This window comes from Anthonomus grandis, chromosome 5 (genome assembly GCF_022605725.1).
Source record: "Anthonomus grandis grandis chromosome 5, icAntGran1.3, whole genome shotgun sequence".
NCBI lineage: Eukaryota > Metazoa > Arthropoda > Insecta > Coleoptera > Curculionidae > Anthonomus > Anthonomus grandis.
Genome location: NC_065550.1, coordinates 37,853,959 through 37,871,768, shown reverse-complemented (window position 1 = coordinate 37,871,768; position 17,810 = coordinate 37,853,959). Strand labels below are relative to the sequence as shown.

General features: G+C 33.5%; 2 protein-coding genes across 8 annotated transcripts in view; both read right to left on the bottom strand.

Moving 5' to 3' along the window:
• Positions 1 to 1,056: 1,056 nt before the first annotated feature.
• On the bottom strand, positions 1,057 to 6,343 carry LOC126736403 (xylosyl- and glucuronyltransferase LARGE2s-like). Of its 2 annotated transcripts, none has more exons than XM_050440732.1 (13): positions 6,220 to 6,343; positions 5,968 to 6,147; positions 5,649 to 5,912; positions 4,729 to 4,946; positions 4,272 to 4,354; positions 4,105 to 4,215; positions 3,916 to 4,051; positions 3,710 to 3,865; positions 3,363 to 3,659; positions 2,950 to 3,102; positions 2,704 to 2,883; positions 1,834 to 2,057; positions 1,057 to 1,777 (listed from the first exon to the last, which is right to left on the bottom strand). In XM_050440732.1, exons 2-13 carry the CDS (start codon positions 6,113 to 6,115, stop codon positions 1,318 to 1,320), a joined length of 2,430 nt encoding a protein of 809 aa, XP_050296689.1. In that variant the 5' UTR covers positions 6,116 to 6,147; positions 6,220 to 6,343; the 3' UTR covers positions 1,057 to 1,317. The 2 variants fall into 2 exon arrangements, with proteins under 2 accessions (XP_050296689.1, XP_050296690.1); XM_050440733.1 differs by having other exon boundaries at positions 5,968 to 6,164; positions 6,220 to 6,336.
• A 385-nt stretch (positions 6,344 to 6,728) lies between these two features.
• LOC126736249 (uncharacterized) overlaps positions 6,729 to 17,810 on the bottom strand; it is a 95,675-nt gene continuing 84,593 nt past the window's right edge. For all 6 annotated transcript variants that reach the window (XM_050440515.1, XM_050440519.1, XM_050440517.1 and 3 more), the window contains 10 exons: positions 14,020 to 14,313; positions 13,704 to 13,823; positions 13,488 to 13,635; positions 11,696 to 11,798; positions 11,455 to 11,632; positions 11,218 to 11,397; positions 11,039 to 11,160; positions 8,974 to 9,140; positions 8,737 to 8,911; positions 6,729 to 8,540 (listed from right to left, as the gene is read on the bottom strand). In XM_050440515.1, coding sequence (XP_050296472.1) covers positions 8,367 to 8,540; positions 8,737 to 8,911; positions 8,974 to 9,140; positions 11,039 to 11,160; positions 11,218 to 11,397; positions 11,455 to 11,632; positions 11,696 to 11,798; positions 13,488 to 13,635; positions 13,704 to 13,823; positions 14,020 to 14,313 — 1,661 coding nt within the window. In that variant the 3' untranslated portion in view covers positions 6,729 to 8,366. The remainder of the gene's footprint in view (positions 8,541 to 8,736; positions 8,912 to 8,973; positions 9,141 to 11,038; positions 11,161 to 11,217; positions 11,398 to 11,454; positions 11,633 to 11,695; positions 11,799 to 13,487; positions 13,636 to 13,703; positions 13,824 to 14,019; positions 14,314 to 17,810) is intronic.

Genomic DNA, 17,810 nt, shown 5'->3' with positions numbered 1-17,810 from the left:
AATGAGCGTTACGTCTTTTGATGAATCAGTAACGTTGATGAGACCTCACTTGCAAAAGTCAAATAGTCACTAGAGATTGCATCACTGTGGAAGAAAGATTAACAGTTTAAATTATATTTTATTCTTAGTTATGGAACAAAGTTAAACAAAATCTACAATACCGTTTACAAAAAGAAAAGAAGGAATTAAATCAAAGGTAAAATAATTTCACTGTAGTCGGACGATTGGGAATCTGTTGGTGAAAGTATAGGTTGTAATGAACGAGAGGTACACGGGCGGCTGTCATACAAAGCAGAGGGGTTTGATGGTGATGGGTGAACAGAGAATGATGTGGAAGGAATGGTTTGGTGAAAAATTTGCTGAGAAACTGGCGGAATGTAGGGTCGCTGATTGGAACTGATTATGATAAGAGGGCTGAGGATTTAAAACTCTTTAGAGAACTTGCAGTATTTCTACTCTCAAATTGATTTTTTTGTTGCGGGTTCAAGGTTTTAACCAACAATTTAAAGAAATTTAAATCGTCGTCATCTTCCAGAGGCTGTCGAGACTGCCTGTTTTCTAGAAGTGTCAACAATTTGTCTTCAAACGATGCTTTTTTTCTGGAGATTGTGTTCGGCTGGAGGTGTTGGTGTGGCCTCTTCAGAACCATCTTTATTTCCTTCGGTATTTTCGTATTAAGTTTTGTTTTTGGCAGCAGTTTTATTTATTTTTATGTTTAAATGTTTTGTTATTATTTGGTAATGTATTTTCTGACAAATGTTATAGTTTGAAAACATGTATGGGTTCTTCTGTGTGAGATTTAAGTGAAGTAATTTTTTTACTTTTTACGATGTTTCTACACAAGATTTTTGTGTTTAGTAATATAGAAAGCATCTTCAGTTTTTTTCAATCTTATAACTACAATTTTAGGCTTTAAAAATACCTGTTTGAGAGTCTAACCGTGACAGAAAATAATTTAATTATGTGAAAAAATAACGTCGAATGTCACACCTTCATTAACATATTATCAAGAAACTTTTTTCACATATTCCTGGAGTGCATAAACAATAAACAATATTTTAACAAATAAGCCGTCTTTATTATATATAATTAATACTGCAAATAAAACTAAATATACAGTAGGTAATTTTAAACGAATAAAAACATCTCAATACATATTTAAAATAATTCTTGGGATCACAGGGAATAGGAATACTCTTCTGGTCCAAACTCGCGATTAACAAATTCCACTCGTACACGAAATTTGATGTATTTCACTTTAATTACTATTCTTCAAGTTTCAACATAAAAATTATTGTAATTCGTTAAACTCCCAGACTATTCGTCCTTCTTGGGATTCTCACTTTCGTCTGTCTCATGCAGAACCAAATCCGCCTCATTTAAAATCGTCACGGCATCATTAAAAGTGACTGTGGTGGTACTATCGTGGCTCATTTTAAACTTGCGCTCCTCCTCGTTGTATTCGTAGTCGTGCTCCTCACTGGATTTCACTTTTTCTTCCTCAGTGGTTTTGGCGTCGTAATACACGTAGTCCTCTGCCAAAGGGGGACCCTCTTCTTTGCGAAAATGTTTTTTACGCGTTTCCTTCTTCATTTCGGCCTTTTCCTTGCCGCCCCACACTAAAAAGTGATCGGTACTATCGTATACACTAGTCGTGCTTTCTTTCGGAATTTCCCGTTTCTTTCTCACTAAATAATCAGAAGTGGGATCCGTAAAGTTTCGGTTGTACTTTTTTGATAGATCAGCGATAAAACGACGTTTTAAAGTCTGAACGCACCTGGAAAAAAGATGAATAAAATACACGCTGCTAAAACGACTTGCTTATATTATTACTTTCGATATTCCGGTGAGTTTTGGTACTGTTTATTGTCGAAGCTGGTGCCGTGGGGTTCGTGCAGGATAAACACGTCGGACAAAACGACGAATTCGTAGTTTTGCGCCTCCAGTTCCATTATGTGCGACACTTTGTTCCAGCCGAAGCCTAAAAATCGCTCGTCGTACGGCACCACGTCGCTTTTTACTACTATGTAAGGTTCGTAATGTAATTGCCACTTTACCTTAAAAAAAAACTGTCGATTTTATCTTAAAATAATGCCTTAAATTATACACTAGTTAAGGGTAATATTTTTTAACGAAAGAAGTGCCATCTATTTTTTTCTACTACGTCTACTTTGAAATAAAATTATTTTTTATTAGTTATATTAAGGGTGTATTGAACAATAAAATATTATTTAACAGTTTAATACACAACAACCTAACACTTTTTTTAACACCTAATAAAAAAATGCGTTTATTTCGAAAACGGTCTACTTTTTGGAGATCAAAGAAGTATACCTTTTTTGACTAGAATTAAATGCTATTTTATTATTTTGACTCGCAACTGTACGTACAGGGAGGTCAAAAAAGTTATGACCTTTTTAATCACTCAATGTTGTTGTATGTGGCAATGGTAAAAAAGATATCATATTCGTGTTCCTCATCCCAAATAATGAGAGTACGCCAAATTTTAGGTTAATCTGTCCAGTGGATTCCAAAATACTTCAATAAATGTTTCCCTGTAGAAAGAAAACCAATAACATTTTGCTAAGCGATATTGAGCTCAAACGGTTTTTTTCTTGTCAGGTACCCTACATTAACCTATATCCAATTTATTACGGGACACCCTGTATATTAAAATGCAACCTTATAATTGATAATGTTTACTTTATACGGCTCGTATTCCTCTATCCATTTATTATAATCCGTAGGACCATGCCCCTGGCCCCAAGTTTCAACCAAAAACTGCTGCACCTCCTTCTTCCTTAAGGATTCCAGCAGTTGAATTTTACTTTCGGGCAACTCTATCTTGGGTTTCGTTGCCTCGAATGCTGGAATAACGAGAGCCTAGAAAAATACATACAAGTAGATATAAGTTCCAGGAAGAAACTCACTCAGTTTGGTACTACTCACTTTTTTCGTTAAATTACCCATACTGCTTATGTTGTCTTTGAGGATCTCGTACAGGGATTTCATCGGTCTAAAATCGGCGTCCACTATGAAGGAGTATGGGGTTTTCGCGTGTTTTAGGCCGGTGTTTCGTAACACGTTTATTGGGTAAAATTCCTTTTAAAAAAAATACTAATTAAGTCTGAGAATCATGTTCAAGTACAGTAAGAATATAAAGTATATAATATAATTAATAACGAAGAGATATGCCAGATAAGGCGATACACTTGGAACATCCTATGAATATCTGTTAAAATTTTCTGGAATTTCTTAATAAAATAACTAAAAAGACTATTTTAGAATCATTTAAATTGAAACCCGAATAAAAATTTAAGATCTTTGAACTTTCGAAGTTTCAAAAAATCAATTCCACTTACCCCTTGCCTAAAAACAGCATGATACGCGATATCAGTGCGCCTGTTTAAAATCTCAGATCCTGCAATCAACTTCATACATTTCACCAATTCCTCATCGGTCACGTACAATGTAAAACTTATAGGTCCCGTCCAATATTTCGCGACATTTTCCATAAGGTTCACCCGGTCGTAAGACATGTGCGTCACCCACGTGATATCCCAATTATCGGTAATAAACTTGTGCTCCATAAAGAACAGTAGGGTGCGATACGTGGTATCTGGTGATTTTATATATGTTTCACAATCGTCTTTTTGGATCTGAAAGGGTTAAATTTTAAACCGAGACATTTAACCAGAGAATTACTTACATTACTAAAGGGTGCTTGCAAGTCGTTGGGGCACAGTCTCGGAAAATCACGGAACCAGTTGCCGTTCACTTCGAAAATCATATTCGCGATCCCCCTGAATAAATCCCCATCTTTGGTGCCCACCGAGAACTTTTGAGGCGAGTTCCAGTGCAAAATCTACAATAAATGTTACACTGAGTAACTTCTCAAATATCTTCTGCACTAACCTTAGGTTTATATTTACTGTAGCAGCTGCTACTGGTCGAATACCCGCTCATCTGAGTGTTCCAATAACACGGCAACTTATATGCCATCGTAGGGTTTTCTACTATTACTGAATTTATGATATCTTGGTCACCTAGACTATGAAAAGAATTTTAATATTTAATCTTATTAAAGAAGGTGGGCGTACTCACTCAGTCTCACCATAAATCAGTGTGTACCTCTTGGTCAAGTCCATCCAGGTATCGTCCCATTCTCTCACATTTAACTTTTCCAAGTCATACAGCATGACTCCAGAGTTGAAACTTAAATTTTGAACTTTTAACATTAAAAAAATGATTAGAATATTTATTATATTCACCCATTTCCTATTGCAGGCCATGGTCTTGCTTGGTTCAATTGGCCTGTATAGTAAGGACTTTGGTTTTCACCAATCCCTATTGCCTATTGATTTAAATTTAAGCATTAAAATACTTAAACCTTTTCTGCAAGGTTTTCATAAAAGTGCTTCATCTTAGTAATTTAGGAAAGCAATAATGTAGATGTAAATTGTACTATACTGAAGAGGATTACATTTGTAACTACTACTCAAACTTAAAAAATTAACTAATATAATCCAGGTATTATAAAAATTTTATTGACATGCTTGAAATATTTTAATGTCTATAAATCAATTTGTAATATGTGTAATTTGACTATATTATATATGCAACATCTTGGTGTTTAAGCAATAAAGCTTTATTTAACTTTAACTTTACAAAAAAGCAAAGAATTTTTTGATATCACTTAATTTCTCATTAATTTTTAATCAATGTTACCTGTTTCTGATTGAACTCCTCAAAAAACTTCCACAAATAAAAAATATCATCGTTAACGATAATGTCAGTATCCAATATCAGCAGTTTGGTTGTCACACTTGCTGGAATCACTTTATTAAAGATCAACTTCAATAGGCCGTAGTTGCCAGAATAGTGCCCGTTTGGCACCCATCTCACATGTTTCAACCAAGGATTGAGGTTGTAATATGTTAAATTCACTAGAAAAAAAACAACAGTGTATTTAAAAATTTCAGCAGTTTTCAATCTAAAATCATGGAATTGACATGACATAGATGTTCTTAAACTGACATGGACCCTTATATGAACTTAAATGATACAGTAGTAGTACAAGCAAATCTGATGGTGAAATTATATGTAATGGATTTAAATGTGACAGAAATTAAAATTATTTTAAATGGGTCTGTTGTACACTGCAAAAAATGAAAAACAAACACACTTTCCTGCTTCGAAACTATTCACAATGTTTTGTGCAACAGAAAATATTGAAAATTTTCGACTTGTTTTCATACTGTCCAACTTCTCGAAGGCCTTGAAGGTGTGTATCTATAAGAGCTTGTTTTATCAACTAAAAAAATCATATTTCTTTAAAACAATATGATTTCTTTAGTAAAAAATCACAAATCTCACGTTTTTTTTAAAAAGTATGCGAAACTGTGAGACAGCAGAGAATTGAATGTTGGGTGTGCAGATTTTTCAAAGGCTTTCAATAGGTTGGGGCATAATTTTATCATTCAATTGTTTTGTTTTTATATGCTGTTTGCTTAAGCTACCTAAAGTATATAGTTTTTATTAATTTTATCTCATTTGCCTAATTATTTCTGATTTGTCAAGCATAAGTTGTATTATTATAAGGAGTTTTCGATTAAATGATGTTTGGTAAATAAATAAAGATTTCTTACCTTGCGGCACCTTCCAAGTGTCAAACATCAACCTTAATACTGTGTCCGAATCATTGGTGACAAGTAAATGAAAATGTATAGGATTGGACCTGGTCATAAATAAGCTTTTTAGTAAGGCATGAAAGTAAACATTGGACTTATATCCGGCAATGACAAGACCTATATGTATCACTTCACAAAAATTTCTTGATGTAGCAGAGGTGGGTTTGGCATGTTGATTTAGTTCTTTGGCAAAGTGTCGCAGGGAGTGTGGGGCAGAGTTACCTTAAAAGTCACCTTATAGTTGTTATTCTCGGTAAGCCAGACTAACTGTACACACCTTTATGGTCCTGCAGGTAATATATTATAGTGCCAATAGTGATTATTATTATCCAGACGATTAGCCATGATCGAATAAATCGTGAAGAGATGCCATTGCGTCGTTTAAATCCTATTTTTTCTTGTTTTTCCTTGTGGGAAGAAAACATACGGTTCTTTCGGGGGGACCTATAGTGCGACCCTAGCAAACTCAGTTAGCTAGTTAAATTGCACTTTAATTTTATATATTTAGGCTAAAATTGAAGCACAATACCTTAATTGAAATCGTTATTATCTTTTATTGCTTTTATTGTTGGTAAATGGGCCGGAATTATGATATTATTATTTGAAATTTTACTTCGTTTTTTTTTTTGGCATGTTTTGACAAGATGTACTTGTCAGTTGTCATCGAATTTTGACAGTTAACAGCTGGACCCGGTATACTTTGCAGGCAACCCACTAAGCAAATCGTTTAAATTTCCATTAATTTAATAATGATTTTTTAGCATTTCATAGAAACTCCAGGAATGTTTTACATCTAGTATAATTAAACAGTATTAGAGAACGATTCTCTGATTCACTTATAGGCATCCATCCGCACGCCGCCCAACACAATGAGTCACTACATCAAAAAAAAGGTGGTCAAAAATAATTTTAAGTTTATTATGTAACATTTTCTTTTTACAGGTTGCTTGAATGAAACTACTTCGATGTTCTTTCAATGTAACTTTATTACAAAAACCTAACTAAGGTACTTTATTAAATCAATCAAAATTTCCCACGTTAATGACCCCATCACACTTATGATAAGTGAATATTGATGAAAATATATGAAGGAGAGTCTATCATGGTAGAGAAATTTAAATAGATTTTCGTTACGGGTATTATAGTCTTTATTATTATTACACCATTTTTAAATAATATCATATATAGGATTTGGTTTACACGTACAGAAACAACAAAGAAATTGTCCCACAATAGTTTTTTTTTAATAAAATCACAATATATTAATAATAATAATAATGTAGGAAAGGGCGGGGCAGTTTTTTTTTGTTTTAATGAGATTTTTGCCTAAACAATACAAAACTTTTCCGAATAAAATAGCCTTTAAAGGAACGCCACTGCACCATTTATAATAACAATCATTGTTATATACAAAGACAATATTAATTTTAAAAAAAATGTACAGACAGATAATTTAACACTCAATAGATCATCTTAGATTAAAGGAATATTTTTTTTTAATAAATAACACATTATATTAAACAGACAACAATTACTATTTATGATAACGTCTTTTTTTTCTTTTTAACATTTAAGGCGTTTCGATACTTATAGTTCAATGTACGCCAATTTGTTTAATATGATATAATATACTTATGTTATGTGTATAGAAGACACTTATATACTTAGCACGTACAAGAAGATTTAACTTAAATTTGTTCAAGGTGTTATTAGGCCTAGGGGTGGCACATTTATGTGAAACTATTGAATTCTTGTAAAATTCTCCTGCGTACTGATTTTTTTCCTACAAAGAAAATTGAGTTTATTATGCATGTTAGTTTTCATTAAAATGTCCATGCTAAAAAACATTAAATGATTGTAAATAAAAATGAATTTTTCACACTTTTCCCCCACTGTGAATTATTATGATTTATTTACCACCCATTCAAATACCGCATGACACAGTCAGTTAACATTTCAAAAAAAGCTGACCAAAAATAGTTTTAAAATTTAATTTTTTACCTGTTGCACCACCCTTAGGCCCCAATTACCCATTTTTAAGAAATTTAGTATCAAAATATTTTTAACATTTCATCTGGCTACGTAAGTAATTAAAATATATTTTCAAGTCTTGGAAGCACACCGAGTGCCCCTTGCTCCTCTTTTTTATTTTCTTTTTTAAATATTAGTACATACGGCGAACACATACAGAGTATTATATTACAGCTATATTAATATACAAGGGTAAGAGCTTAATATTATACGACAAACATTTAAATAAGTTAGCAAATAAGGTCCGCTTTAACCTGCTGTGTAGGAAATTTACATAAATTAAATAATTTAAAAATTGTTGCTTTTTAATCCTAATTGATTCTTTTTAATTAAAAAAGAAATAATTTAATATACAATGTAGGCAATAATATATAGTTTTTTTTTTAGCTAAAAATTGATCCCAGGTAGGTAAATAGCGGGTTTTCACCTTATTAACTCGCGCGCTTGCACACATTTAGACACGTTTTTCTCCAATTTGTTTAAAAACTTATATACAGAAAAATGGCGAATGATTGTCGAGCTTTTAAATCTGGATTAAATGATAAAAAAAATTGAAATTAATCTGGCCACCTTACAAAGAAAAAACAACCGGAAAAAACATCTGGAATGATTGTCCCTATGAAATTAATAATAAACAAAAACATCTTAAGCGCTGTAATCGAACGATTCCCATTCGGAAAAACGGGAATCTTGTTTCTGCAGTCTTTGTGTACATTCTTTTATGTAAGAATCCTGGATGCGGTACATGCCGGAGTTCGCTTGGAACATCAGGGTTTCCAGGATCCGTTCGTTTTTGATCGCTTTTGATGGCAGCACCACCTAAACCACAAAGTATCACGATTTACAAAATGTTTCATTTAACAAACTTTGGCTTCGCATAACCTCTCCTTTAATTAAATATAATAACACAATTTAATACCCTCTAATAAGCTCCCAAGAATATTACGACTATGGCCTCAGCATCAAATTCCCTAAGCACACCTAAAACTAATATCCATCGTTAACTAAAGCCCACCTTAATGAGTTCCTGCGGGGAAATCCTGTAAAGTTTCAAATCTCTGGCAAGTCGCTCCATTATGCACTTGAATTCCAACTTGGCGTCCAGTTTACTGGACGTTTTTGTCCTGATCTTATGTCGTGCCCACGACAGCATCGCCTCGAACTTTCTTATCTCCGGAATTTCCAAGTTTCTGGATAAATAAAACGGTTGAATATGCGGCCACGCGGAAATGTCGTTATTAGTTTTACCCACCTGCACATGATCATTTGCACCATCGATTCGCTCAAATTTAAAAATTCCGCGCTTTGGAAGAGGGCATAAGCGCGGGTCTCCACGAAGGCCAAGATCATGTTCACTAGTTCAGAGGCGGAAGTGTAGCGCCAATAATAGTTTTCTAAGGAGCATAACATGCAACAAACCTGGAAGAAATATTTTTTTTAACTATTGAAAGTATTAGAAATTACCCTGACTAATAATCTTTTTTGTCTGGTATCAGGGGCATCTTAGAAATAGGAGATCAGGGAATGTGAATACATTAATGTTTGTTTTTATATAAAAGGTATTTCAATAAGAGCACAAGATTTCAGTCTTCAATAAAACATGGCAAAACTATGTATAAAACAAAATGTCTTGTAAGTGGCCGCCACATTAACGGTATTGAAGGTCGTGGTATTTCATTGATACAACATCTAATTTCGGCTTACAGTCGCTTCGATGGTTGCAGGCTTATTGACCAGAGCAAGAAGTCTAAAGGCGTTAAATCCCAAGAGCGTGAAGGCCAATTCTGGTCATTAAATTAAGAAGTGAAACGGCCAGGAGCAAATATGTGCAAGATTATCAATGTTTCGCAGACTCTATGACATGTGGCACCGTTTTGCTGAAACCACATATCGTCAAGATCAATAGCTTCCAAATAAAGTATAAGAAACTGTATTAGCTTCTTCGTTTTTGAAGAAAAACGGTCCCATAAGTCCTCCACGCCAAATACGTTTCTTCACTGAAAATGATTAGACGCACTTCACAAATAGTCGCAATTAAACTTTCATAATTTTTGAAAATCAAGACACGTTGTTCTACCGCGTAATGCTCCATTTATAGTAGCTCCCATCTGTTACGTCATAATCATGTGACATTATAACTGCCAAACATGGCACGAAATTCAAATCTTGCGTTATTATTGAAACACCCTGACCTGAAATCCTCGACAATTTTGGAATTTTTTTTTCTGTTTCGCATTTATTCCTGGACAATTTAATTGGAGACATATTTCCTGGATATTACGAAAAAAATATTTATTTATTTTGGCCAGTAATATCGAAATTGTGGCTCACTGTATAATAGCATAAAAGAATTTACAGGAAGCACAGTGGGTAAGTACCATGCATTTGACAGGTCAAAAATTTTGTTTTATTTAGACAAAATGGCCCCATAACTGAAAAACTTAACTGAATAGAATTTTGACAGTTTCATTGTACACGTATTCTTTGGGCAATTAAACATAAACCAAAAAAAAAAAATATTTTTGATTAGTAATATTAATATGGAGACCCACTGTATCTGCTTGAATTGACATACAAGTATTAGGCAATCAACACTACACCCTCACAAAACATAGTGGGTAAGTACAAGGCATTTGGCAAGTCAATAATCCTATTTTTTTAATTTAATAAAATGCCCATAACTCAAAAACTGTCGTAGACAAAACTTTATACGTAAGAATATTGTTTAGGCAATTGAATAAACTAAAAAATAACTATTATTATTGACTGGTAATATTAAGATGGTGACCCACTGCATAAGCCTATTGCGTTGCCGTATAAAAGTATAGGCAACCAGCATTATCTTATGAAATATAGTGGATAAGTATAAAGCATTTGGCGGGTTAAGAATCTTGTTATTTTTTTTGTTTCACAATTTTTTTTCTAAATATTAATCATAACGAAAAGCCAGGCGATAGCCATGCTTTACGTTATGCACATGCAACCACTGCAATTAATATAATTTATATAAGTTAAACTGGACGATCATGTAAAGTGTTTATAATTCAAAAACTTGGCAAGACACAATTTAGAATATGTGTACTTTCTGATAAATTTTACTGAAAAAAAAATCGTACTTTTGACCACCAATATTACTATGGTGACTCACTGCATAAGTCTAATGTGTCAATGTATAAGTGTATAGGCAACTGGCACTACACTTCTTACAAAACACAGTGGGTAAGTATAGAGCATTTGGTAGGTCAAAATTGTATATTTTTCAAAACTTGGGTCTCGAGTAATTTAAACTGAAATTGACAAAGAGTTAGAAAACTTACCACATCTATCCTCAAAAACTGTTTGGCGTGATGAAAGCATGCTTGCAACAAGTCGGGCAGGTCATAATGCTCCGCGGCACATATGAGACCCGGTATTGTCGAACAAGTCAGTGGACATGATCCTGAAAAGGATTTTTTTTGTTAGTTAATTAATTAAATAAATGATGAACTATTCGAACCTGTATGTAAATAATCCAACAATATTCTAAAAGTATCAGAGTCAAATTCGATAATAGAAAATTCAGTCTGGGCAAGTTTGGCCCGGTCGACTTTTTGTGCGTCCGCGCATACGCTGAGCCTCGGCACCGGTAACTGGGTGGGGCACTTTTCTTTGCCGTCTTTGTCTTTACCCTCTTTATCTAAAAATGTGACAAATTATGTCAAAGCAATTACTCCTAAGCACGGTAAAGACTCACTCGAACAATCTTGACTGCTCGCCCATTTTTTCTTATCGTCGGCCGACAATTGTTGGGCGTTTTGTTTGCGTATGGAGCGCCCCCAACCGGCCGTTATCGTCCCTAAACGGGTGAACGCCCGTTTCACCATCGGTGAACTGGGCACACTTTTCGGTCGTGGACTTTCGATGTCCGGTACCTTAAAAGGGCGTTTAAAACATATTATTTTTGGATCCATTTTTTTTTATTTTATATTTATTACCTGCAGGAAGTTGCTGGACTTCGGGCGAGACTGTTGGGGGCTAAGGAGGGTCGGTACTGGACGGGCGAGCAGTTCCGCAACCGGTACTTGGGGAGAACCGAAACTACGAGAGTAAAAGGTTCTTTTATATACAGTGTGGCCCATCGAAAATAGTCCAGCAAAGTTTGAGGCCCTTTTTTAAAAAAAATTAAAAAAATTGTTGGACCCGACGATTTTTGATTTTAGAAAAAGGATTTTTTGTTTAAGTTTTTAACTCCACAACTTCAACCCCTTAGCGGGGACCACCATTCACCCTCATTTTTTAAATGGGAAGGGTTGTGTTGTGATACATCTTTTCAAAGGGCATTCAATTTTCTTTACAATAGCGCTTTGTTTTTTAAATTTGAGCTGCGGGTTCCACAGAAATCTAATTTAATTTTATTGATTAGTACTTACGCATTATCTTATTAAATGTTGAAAATGTCCGCCGTTAATCTCCATACAAAATAGTACGGTAACTGTTCAAAGTGTTCCCGGACATTGTGAAGGATATCGGGTGTTATTTGTTGACATTCATAAATGATGCGGTTCAGTAAACTTTCTAACGATTCAGGTTAGGTGGCATACATGTACCAAAAAAAAGAAATCAAGAGGAGATAAATCGGGTGATCTCGCGGGCCATTCGATAGCAGTTTTCCCGATCCATCTATCACGAAACGTTTCATCCAGATACTGTCGTACTGGTAATGCATAAAGGGGAGCAGCCCAATCTTGCTAAAATATCGCATTTTCTTCATGGTAATGTTGGTCGCTTTCCATAATTTCAATCAATGCTGGGTTAACGGCATTTTAGTATAATGAATATATAGATAAGAAAAATGGTCCTAATGCTTGGAATTATTTAAAATTAATTTGGTCATTATTTCACAAAACTGTGAACGGCGGTCGTTATCATCTTCGTTTAATTCTTGAAGAAGTTGAGTATTAAATGGGTGCCATTTATTATATTTTAGAATTCTCTGTACAGTAGTCCGCGAGACCGTTTACATAAGAAAGTTTTCTGGTACTTAATGTAGGGTTCATACTAACTTCACCGAGATCACTGACTTCTACTGTCTTATTTCTCACTGGATTTTCAACATTCCGTTTTTCATTTGCCACCGAACCCGTTTCCCGAAATTTTGCCACTATAAGTCTAGGATGTAACCATGATATACGTATGTGATTGTTTATAAACTATAATTCAATACTTTCCACGCACACCGAAATAGAATAAACCATTTTTATTGGATCTAAAGAAATGCACAGAAATAACTAATTCACGTCAACTCGTTTATTGAAGTCGGATTGTTGACTGATTTTTAATAGTTTAAAAACAATTTTTTACTCACACACGGTGTGTGACACACCTATAAATAGTCAGTAAAATGTTTCGAATTCCAAGCTCAAATTTACCACCCCTTCATCAATATTAAATTGTTAACCCTAGTGGTGTTACAAATTTAAACAATGGTATTGTTTCATAATCTTTGACAAGCTGTCATACTGCAAAACTCAAGTTAGCAATTTCAAACTTGACAGTTGTAACTAGAATAAAAAGACCTTTAAAATAAGACCCTCACTCCTATTTAAGATCTTGAGGGTGGTTGCAGCCCCCGCCAAGGGGTTGAAACTGTTAAAAAAAAATTGTTTGACTAAAATCAAAAATCGACGGGTCCGAGCATTTTTTAAAAAAGGGCCCAATACCTTGCTGAACTGTTTTCTATGGCTCATCCTGTATATGGTTTGTTAAATTTTTGAGTTCTAGACTTACCCGGTCTGGATCCCGTAGAGCATTTCCTGGAAGACGCGACTGCGCACCCCAAGGATCGCCCTCACGCCCACCAGTTTCACTTTTTGCTTACTCTGGCCGACCATGAAAGTGACGTCGAACAACAGGGCATTCGCTGCCGAATTATCGTCTAAAATTGGGAGAAGGTCCCAAAAATAAAGGAATCATTTCCGTTAACGTTATTTTAGTTTTTGTTACCCGTATTCAGAAAGAATTTGGTGAAATCCTTGGCGATCTGATCGTAATCCTCGAACTGATCCCGGACGCTGTCGAGGAGGGGCGAGGAGGGACGCATGTGCCCTATCGGCCTCCACGAACCTGAAATTAGGAGGAACTTGAAAATGAAAGGAGTGAGATTCCGGTTAATACAACTTAAAGAGTTTTTTTAACAGACATTTTTTATATAGTCAAAGGATTAAAAAGGTTAAAAAATCCATGAAGAACTCATCACGTCATTCTACTCACTCTATCACACGACGAAAAAAAAAAAAAAAAGAGAAATGCACCACCGTACCTCGCCTATACGGTTTCGGAATCTGTCCAGTTTCAGCGTGATTTTGTAAATTGGCGACGATGTCCTCGAGCATTTGGGAACGAGTTCGTTCCTGCATCCGGGCGAACTTCGGGGCCGAGTAACTGGCGCGTTCCCCGTTGACGATTTTGGTGAGGAGCCACTCACGGAACATCGGCCCTTTGTCGAAGAGACTCTGCTCCCAGAGGTAGGGTTTGTACGCGCCCACCTCGTCCCTCGTCACCACCGACACCTCGTACCTGGTCGGTTTACGTTTGATCCTCGGCGAGGTCCGTACTAAATAAAAAAAGAGGTTCCGAAATATGGTTTTGCCTTTTTTTGCACCCGTTTGGCCCACTGTATCAGTAGAGTTTGTCTAGCTAAGGAAAGGTACACCATCCGTTTCAAACACGAACTTAAAAATTTACCTGGACTGCTAATGCATATGGCCACGATACCCAAAAATGACCACTGCATGGTGGCCGCCATTTTTATAGTGGTTGTGTCCTTTTGATGTTGGTCACTCTGAAAATTTTTAGTGTTGCCAACAAAAAATATATTAAATAACGATAATGAAGTTGACATTTGACGTGCGAGTATAACGGATTGCCTAGTTTGTGACGATTTGTAAACGACGCTTGGGTATATCGTCTGGAACAGGCGATGTATCTTTCTCCTTATTTAATACCTGAATAATGTATCACCATCTTTATTTAAAGGTATTTGGTTCAGTTTCTCAAAACCGAATTATTGTGAATTGTCCGTCTGTGTTGTTTATAATAGAATAATATATTGAGTTGTTGACAGAATAATATATTTTTTCTATATAAACCCTTTATAATTACAAACCCTCATAAAATCATCTATATTTTGATTCTTATATATGGTTGTACCTATTAATGTGGAAAAAGATAGAAATTTGAAAATTGGTGTACAAATTGCTTAATTAATTTCATTAGACACCTATTTCAGCATTTTTTAATTAGTGTACAGGGGGTTGAGAAAATTTGAATTTTTGTAAAAAAATTGAATTTTTTTATAATAAATCACCAGAAAATGCCCATAACTCAAAAACTACTAAAAATAGAAATTTGAAAATTGGTGTACAAATTGCTCAATTAATTTCATTAGACACCCATTTCAGCATTTTTTAATTAGTGTACAGGGGGTTGAGAAAATTTGGATTTTTGTGAAAAAATTGAATTTTTTTATAATAAATCACCAGAAAATGCCCATAACTCAAAAACTACTAAAAATAGAAATTTGAAAATTGGTGTACAAATTGCTCAATTAATTTCATTATACACCTATTTCAGCATTTTTTAATTAGTGTACAGGGGGTTGAGAAAATTTGAATTTTTGTGAAAAAATTGAATTTTCTTATAATAAATCACCAGAAAATGCCCATAACTCAAAAAACTACTAAAGATAGAAATTTGAAAATTGGTGTACAAATTGTTCAATTAATTTCATTAGACACCTATTTCAGCATTTTTTAATTAGTGTACAGGGGGTTGAGAAAATTTGAATTTTTGTGAAAAAATTGAATTTTCTTATAATAAATCACCAGAAAATGCCCATAACTCAAAAACTACTAAAGATAGAAATTTGAAAATTGGTGTACAAATTGCTCAATCAATTTCATTAGACACCTATTTCAGCATTTTTTAATTAGTGTACAGGGGGTTGAGAAAATTTGAATTTTTGTGAAAAAATTGAATTTTCTTATAATAAATCACCAGAAAATGCCCATAACTCAAAAACTACTAAAGATAGAAATTTGAAAATTGGTGTACAAATTGTTCAATTAATTTCATTAGACACCTATTTCAGCATTTTTTAATTAGTGTACAGGGGGTTGAGAAAATTTGAATTTTTGTGAAAAAATTGAATTTTCTTATAATAAATCACCAGAAAATGCCCATAACTCAAAAACTACTAAAGATAGAAATTTGAAAATTGGTGTACAAATTGCTCAATTAATTTCATTAGACACCCATTTCAGCATTTTTTAATTAGTGTACAGGGGGTTGAGAAAATTTGGATTTTTGTGAAAAAATTGAATTTTCTTATAATAAATCACCAGAAAATGCCCATAACTCAAAAACTACTAAAAATAGAAATTTGAAAATTGGTGTACAAATTGCTCAATTAATTTCATTAGACACCCATTTCAGCATTTTTTAATTAGTGTACAGGGGGTTGAGAAAATTTGGATTTTTGTGAAAAAATTGAATTTTTTTATAATAAATCACCAGAAAATGCCCATAACTCAAAAACTACTAAAAATAGAAATTTGAAAATTGGTGTACAAATTGCTCAATTAATTTCATTATACACCTATTTCAGCATTTTTTAATTAGTGTACAGGGGGTTGAGAAAATTTGAATTTTTGTGAAAAAATTGAATTTTCTTATAATAAATCACCAGAAAATGCCCATAACTCAAAAACTACTAAAGATAGAAATTTGAAAATTGGTGTACAAATTGTTCAATTAATTTCATTAGACACCTATTTCAGCATTTTTTAATTAGTGTACAGGGGGTTGAGAAAATTTGAATTTTTGTGAAAAAATTGAATTTTCTTATAATAAATCACCAGAAAATGCCCATAACTCAAAAACTACTAAAGATAGAAATTTGAAAATTGGTGTACAAATTGCTCAATCAATTTCATTAGACACCTATTTCAGCATTTTTTAATTAGTGTACAGGGGGTTGAGAAAATTTGAATTTTTGTGAAAAAATTGAATTTTCTTATAATAAATCACCAGAAAATGCCCATAACTCAAAAACTACTAAAGATAGAAATTTGAAAATTGGTGTACAAATTGTTCAATTAATTTCATTAGACACCTATTTCAGCATTTTTTAATTAGTGTACAGGGGGTGAGAAAATTTGAATTTTTGTGAAAAAATTGAATTTTCTTATAATAAATCACCAGAAAATGCCCATAACTCAAAAACTACTAAAGATAGAAATTTGAAAATTGGTGTACAAATTGCTCAATTAATTTCATTAGACACCTATTTCAGCATTTTTTAATTAGTGTACAGGGGGTTGAGAAAATTTGAATTTTTGTGAAAAAATTGAATTTTCTTATAATAAATCACCAGAAAATGCCCATAACTCAAAAACTACTAAAGATAGAAATTTGAAAATTGGTGTACAAATTGCTCAATTAATTTCATTAGACACCTATTTCAGCATTTTTTAATTAGTGTACAGAGGGTTGAGAAAATTTGAATTTTTGTGAAAAAATTGAATTTTCTTATAATAAATCACCAGAAAATGCCCATAACTCAAAAACTACTAAAGATAGAAATTTGAAAATTGGTGTACAAATTGCTCAATTAATTTCATTAGACACCTATTTCAGCATTTTTAATTAGTGTACAGAGGGTTGAGAAAATTTGAATTTTTGTGAAAAAATTGAATTTTCTTATAATAAATCACCAGAAAATGCCCATAACTCAAAAACTACTAAAGATAGAAATTTGAAAATTGGTGTACAAATTGTTCAATTAATTTCATTAGACACCTATTTCAGCATTTTTTAATTAGTGTACAGGGGGTTGAGAAAATTTGAATTTTTGTGAAAAAATTGAATTTTCTTATAATAAATCACCAGAAAATGCCCATAACTCAAAAACTACTAAAGATAGAAATTTGAAAATTGGTGTACAAATTGCTCAATTAATTTCATTAGACACCTATTTCAGCATTTTTTAATTAGTGTACAGGGGGTTGAGAAAATTTGAATTTTTGTGAAAAAAACTCTCACGAGATGTGT